Source organism: Episyrphus balteatus, chromosome 3 (genome assembly GCF_945859705.1).
Source record: "Episyrphus balteatus chromosome 3, idEpiBalt1.1, whole genome shotgun sequence".
NCBI classification, from domain to species: Eukaryota; Metazoa; Arthropoda; class Insecta; order Diptera; family Syrphidae; genus Episyrphus; species Episyrphus balteatus.
Window position 1 is genome coordinate 1,660,164 of NC_079136.1, and position 6,429 is coordinate 1,666,592.

The following is a 6,429-nucleotide window of genomic DNA, read 5'->3' on the forward strand; positions in this document are numbered from 1 at the left end:
TCATTTAATTTCATTTGATGCTGCTGCTGTTGTTGGTGTTTTTTTAGATACCCAATCGCAGATTTTTTTCTTCATCATTAGAGATTACATCTACAACACAACAACATTTTAACCCAAACACTTTGAGCGATATATAAAACATACCTTTTTTGTTTTCCATATTGTTTATAATTTAATAAAATTGTTTATAATTAATAAACTAACATTATACAAACAACGACACGAGACACGACGCGACCAAACACTTCAACAAAAAATAACAAAATGATGCTTTGGCTCTTGTTGGCCTTGTCTTTCTTTTCCTTTTCTCATTTTTCACCACGATTCTCGTTCGACTTTGTGTTCATACACAAAAAGTTGCAAGTGTGTGAGTGCAAGCCCGATTTTCGCGGTCTGAGGTCGGAGTTTCTTTGTTGAACTCAGTTTTCTTGCTTGAAGGGGTACTAGGCTTAAAAAGTAGAAATAATATCCTAGACGACAGGAAAAATGATAAAATTTTGGAAATAAAGCCTAGTACGCAGCTGAAGCGAAACGAAATTTTCCATACAAACATATTATACAGCGAAATCTTGAACGAAATTTTATTTTTTTTTTGTTTTTGTAATGTTGTTTTCTGATATTTTTTCTTGAATTTTTTATTTGTTTTTATTATTTTGACTTTGACATAATACCCGATGGTGTTTTTTCCATTAAAATGTTCGCTGTTGACTTTGGAATCTTAAAATTTTTTCGTTTCACTTCATCTGTGTACTAGGCTTAAATATTTAAAATAAAAAAATAAAAAATTGGTCTAAAATTTAGAGTATATTTCTCTTTTAAACTAGTAGTACTAGCCTAGCTCCTCGGATAAACTTGATGGTTTATAAAAATAAATTGACATTAAAATAAGTCAATTCAAATGCAACACAAATTCATTTCTTTTTATTTCTCCTATCTCGTGTATCGTATTCTGATGTAGCGATATAGTAACGAATGCCACTTCCGGTTGTTAATGAGAATATTTACAGGAGGCTTACAGTATACTTTTTTGCACACTTATGCGATCGAATACCACTTTCGGCTATTGATGAGAATATTTAAAGTAGGAGTCTCACATTAGCTGCGTTCCTTTGGAAATATTTATCTACTTTTTATTACTTAAAACTACTTTGCTATACTGAAAAAGTAGTTCAAAGCAGCTTTAAGTACTAAAAAGTAGATAAATATTTCCAAAGGAACGCAGCTATTGTACTTCTTTGCGGTTTAATAGGAGTGAAAAAGAGGTCACCTTTTTCAATCTTATGAGTCTTATACGAGTTTTAAAGGTGTGAAATTTATTATGAAGAGAAGCTTCTTAGGATCGCTATAGTAGCGAAATTGTTTGTTGGGCCTATACAAGCTAAACGTTTCGAATTGCAAGCTGTCCATAAATATTTTCTAAGCTTTTGCCATACGGCAAATTGTGCGACTAGAATCGAATTGTGAAAATTGGCTTACATAAGGTCAATTTCTTTCGACTCAGCAATAACTGTAGTTTGCCCGACTAACAAATTTGCTTCTATAAAGCTTTACAGGTGGTAATGTAGCTCCTGTAAAGCTAAATAGAAGGGATATTGTTTGTTGGGTGTTTATGTAGGTTTAGATTTAAGGCATGCTACGCAACGCAAGTCAACCATTTTGGAAACAAGATGGTCTCCTTAAGACTGACAAGAAGAGTTTAGACCAAGCCTTGTACATTTCAGTTAAAGAAGGCTTTGTTGAACTGTTCTGAGGATGCCTTGTATTTTCATATAACAGAACACCTCATTAACACTTCGCTGGCTGAGAACTAGAATGTTCAATGTCTGCAGGGGTTTCGATAAAACATAGAACATTATAGTTCTCAGCCACCGACTTGTTCCAAGAGGTTTCTTGCAATTTATAATGTTTTTTATATTTGAAAAAACATTGCATACAATACACCATTGCGCATTGCATATTTAAAAGAAACGTATTGGAAAAGACCTAAACGAGGCTTTTTCTGTATCTGTAATAAAAAAGGTTACAAAACCCAAATTACTAGTTAAAAATTTGTTAAATATTTAGTAATTTACTAGCTGACCGAAAATTTTAATCCTTTTTTATCGTTCTACTAACTAGTAAATTACAAACGTCCAAATTATTAATTTTGATAGAAAAATGAAAAGAAAATATAACAAGGCAAATTTCCAACGACAACAAGCTTGATGTGATGGCCGAGTGGTTAAGGCGATGAGCTGCATGTTCAATGTGCTCTGCGTACATGGGTTCGAGGTCAGACGTTTGAGTCCTGTTGTCGCCGATTATTCTATTTTATATTTTTTTTTTCTTTTTTTTTTTCAATCTAAAATGTATGTATTAGACGAAATATTAAAAAAAAACACAAATAAAATTGAAATTAATTTTTTTCCATTTTCTGATTTTAACTTTAGAAAAATGTAAGTTGTTAAAATCGTTTAAAATGGCTTTAACATTTTCCTTAATCGTTTTAAATTTTGCGCCAATATAATTTAATAATTTTACAATAGAAATTGGCTGTGTGGTTAGAGCGGAAGACCATCGATCGGTTCGTAAAGAAGTTAGTTTAAGTCTCAGAGCTATCTTGGGTCAATCTAAAATCTTCTTACCTGAAATATCTAAATTTGATTACACAGAAAAGTAGGTATGATAGTATTACGTTGTTGACTCATCTCATAAGTCCAAAAAAATGTTTACTTACTTTGACAGTCTTTAAGCCTGAACTACATCAAAACACAAACTCAAAAAAGTACAAAAAGTAAAAAAAAGCTCAAAATATAAAAATCACATGTATATTTACCTGACAACTATTGGAAAAAAAATTAATTAAAAAAGCTCTTTTATTTTTGAAGTTTTAAATTTCAAATAAAAAAAAATTGAAAAAGTAAACAAATTACAGTCAACGCCATCTTAGTCGAATCGCCACAGGACACGAAAATTGGTTCGAGTTGGAGGGAAATTCGACTAAGAGGAATCTATTTAATCATTTTGCTGCAGTCGGTTTCATTAAAAACGGTAAGAAAATTTGAGTTAGAGGAAAATTTGACCTAAAAGAAGTACGACTTATAGGGAATCGACTGTATTTGAATTTTGAAATTTCAATTGTTTGTCAAAAGAGCTTTTTTTTCGCAAAATGACAGGAACTATGTGATCCAAGAGCTACCTTACGGAAAGGATATAAAATATTGTTTGAGTGTACCTATTTGTTTTTAAAAATTTGTGAAAATTGAAAGCTTGGTCTTGTTCAAGCTTTTTGAATCGAATACTTTTTTAAATGAAAGGGAGATATACAAACAAGCTACTAGGGGGAAGAAGAAAAAACATCGTGTTTACTTTTTTGTACTTTTTTGACTTTGTGTTTTGATGTAGTTCAGGCTTTAAAATTCTGAAACTTTCCAAAAACAAAATTCTTATGAATATGCAAGAAATGGCCAATGTATAGTTAATTTATAAGTTTTTTTTTTCAATTATTTGGGATTAAAAATAAGATTACGTAATATACAAACATACATAATTAAAATAAAACAAATTAAATATGTTGTTGTTTTATTGTTTTAATTGAAATAAAAAATATAAATAAAAATAAAATTAAATGAAAATAATGTAATATACAAAACTATTATTTTTTTGAGTTCTCTTGTGTTTTCGCATCAACTTCTCCTCTTTTTAAACATCTGAAGCGAGCCTGCTTTATGAAGGTTTTAAAAAAAGTAGTTCCATCTTCATCGCTGTAAGAAGGATAACGCGCTCTCACCGCATCTAAAACGGACGTAAAAATGTTCCTATATTGTCTGAAACTTTTCTTCGTATCTGTTCCTATCCAAGAAAATTCCGTTAAAAGTATGTCGGCCAACAAAAACTTGGCAATAATTCGAATTGTTTTTGGTCCGTCGATGCCTCCCATTGTGCACAATTTACGGACCTGAATGGAAAATAAAATAAAAAACTAAATGAAACTTGAAAAGAATTTAGGCCCAATTTATTCACACTCCATTAAATTTAAAGTCGCCAATTAAAAAGCGAAAATTTAAAATTTGTATGCGATTTGACAGATTTTTCATTTTTAATGGAGAGTGAATAAATTGAGCCTTAAATATTTAAGGCCCAATTTATTCGCACTCCATTAAATTTAAAGTCGCCATTTAAAAAGGAAAATTTTAAAATTTGTATAGGTTTTGACAGATTTCTAATTTCACTGTGCAAGTCGACATTCTTGACAGGCGCGCTAATAACTGTTTCGCCCTATTTCGGACAAGAGAAATCCATTGGCATCATTAGTTTTTCGATTTATCGGTACGACTTCGAACAAAATTTTTTTTGAAAGTTTTTTCAATTATTTTGAGAATTTTCCACTGTTTTTAGTCATTTTTCAATCAAAAACATTGTTTATATTGCTAATAATTCTGCTCAAACGTTATTTGCTACCAGTAGAAAGACATTGTAAACAATTTTGAACAATTTATTTGAAAGTTTAGTGATTTTTTTTGAATTTTTTTTAAAAAAATCGAAATTTTTTACATTGTTATCGTTTTTTCGCTGTTTTTGTTCTCTTTTGCACAAATACATAGCATGTTTTCCATTAAAAATTAATTTAACTGTTAATTTAGTGTTGGTTAAACTTTGACATACTATCGATAGCATCGATAACAAAAAAATATCGAGTATATCGATACTTCACAAAACTATCGATAGTTTCAATACTTCCAAATTATTATACCACAAGGCTACCGATATTTTTTCTTAAAACTATCGATACAATCGACAATGGAAACTATCGATATCTACCAAACACTATGTTAATTCGTTGTTTACATCCAATGTCAAACGAAAACTTAACTTGTAGTTCAAATTGTGTTTAATTAATTTCAAAGCTATCGATAATATCGGTAGCCTTGTGGTAAAATAATTTGGAAGTATTGAAACTATCGATAGTTTTGTGAAGTATCGATATACTCGATATTTTTTTGTTATCGATGCTATCGATATTATGTCAAAGTTTAACCAACACCAAATTAACAGTTAAATCAATTTTTAATGGAAAACATGCTATGTATTTGTGTAAAAGAGAACATGTTTTTGTTTTTGTGCGAAAAAACGATAACAATGTAAAAAATTCCGATTTTTTTTTAAAAATTTCAAAAAAAATCACTAAACTTTCAAATAAATTGTTCAAAATTGTTTACAATGTAGCAAATAACGTTTGAGCAGAATTATTAGCAATATAAACAATGTTTTTGATTGAAAAATGACTAAAAACAGTGGAAAATTCTCAAAATAAATGAAAAAACTTTCAAAAAAAATTTTGTTCGAAGTCGTACCGATAAATCGAAAAACTAATGATGCCAATGGATTTCTCGGGTCCGAAATAGGGCGAAACAGTTAATCGCGCGCCTGTCTCAAAAATTTTTTTCAAAAAACTTGCACAGTGTTTTTAATGGGGACTTTAAATATAATAAAGAGTGAATAAATTGGCCATAAGTAGAAAAACTTTTAATTAAAAAAAAAAAAATGAGGAATACTTACCAATGTTTGTCTAAATTGAAGATCGTTACGAATTTTTCTTTCCAATTCATCCAATTGATCTTTTGTAGTCAAGGGAAAATTATGATTAAAACCAAACAATTCCTCTCCCAGCACGTCATTTTGATTAATTTTTTGCATCATTAATTGAAGAGAGATTTCCGTTTTCACCATGAACTCTTCCAGTATGTTTGTTTGTTTAAGCATTTCACTTTCAATCAAAAACTGAGATTTGATAATTTTATCAATCTTTGGATGTAGATCTTGGTAATGGATATTACGTGTTGATACTGAATTTTGAAAAGGAATTTAATAAGTGAGCTTAGAAATTTGGAAGACTTTCTTAGGGAGCGGGTCAAAATTCTGGCTTCTAAATTTTGCTTGTCAAAAGTCTGCTTTTTAACGAAAATTCTGTTTTTAAAAATTCAGCTTTTTTTACTGTCTTTCGAAATTCTGCTTTTTGAAATTTTTTTGAACAAAAAAGTTCAGCTATTTGTTTTTTTTTTCATAGCAAAAGTGCGCGCTTTTTAACATTTTCCAAACCATTTTTGAAAAACAGAATTTTGAAAAGCAGAATTTTTTCAAAATCAATTTTGAACCCGGCAGAATTTTGATCCCACCCCACTTTCTTACCATCAACTACTTTACTGCAACTTTGTTTTAAAATATCATCTGTAAAAGTACAAATCGAGTCATCTGCAAATTAAATGTTGTTAATCTAGGAGGTTTGAGGAAATAAGTTTGTTTTTAGTCTCACCAGAATCTGAAATTATTTCCGACTTGATTGAGTTAATATCGTTTAAGAGTACTCTGCATTGTTTTTGGTAAGTTTTTTGAATTAATTTTTCAGCTTCTTTTTTCTTTTGTTCTGCTTGCCTGAGAGAATCTTCAAGG

At 29.9% G+C, this 6,429-nt stretch overlaps 1 protein-coding gene across 1 annotated transcript; it reads right to left on the minus strand.

Moving 5' to 3' along the window:
* Window positions 1-3,544: 3,544 nt before the first annotated feature.
* LOC129914616 (uncharacterized) lies at window positions 3,545-6,429 on the minus strand. Its single transcript, XM_055993950.1, has 4 exons — window positions 6,293-6,429; window positions 6,169-6,231; window positions 5,539-5,825; window positions 3,545-3,937 (listed from the first exon to the last, which is right to left on the minus strand). The coding sequence occupies exons 3-4, from the start codon at window positions 5,740-5,742 to the stop codon at window positions 3,635-3,637; spliced, it is 507 nt and encodes a 168-aa protein (XP_055849925.1). The 5' UTR covers window positions 5,743-5,825; window positions 6,169-6,231; window positions 6,293-6,429; the 3' UTR covers window positions 3,545-3,634.

Coding starts and splice junctions, on each gene's coding strand:
- LOC129914616 (XM_055993950.1), bottom strand. CDS start 5,742: ATGCTTAAACAAACAAACATACTGGAAGAGTTCATGGTGAAAACGGAA. Junction 3,938..5,538: donor TTCAATTTAGACAAACATTG/GTAAGTATTCCT, acceptor TTTTCCATTCAG/GTCCGTAAATTGTGCACAAT.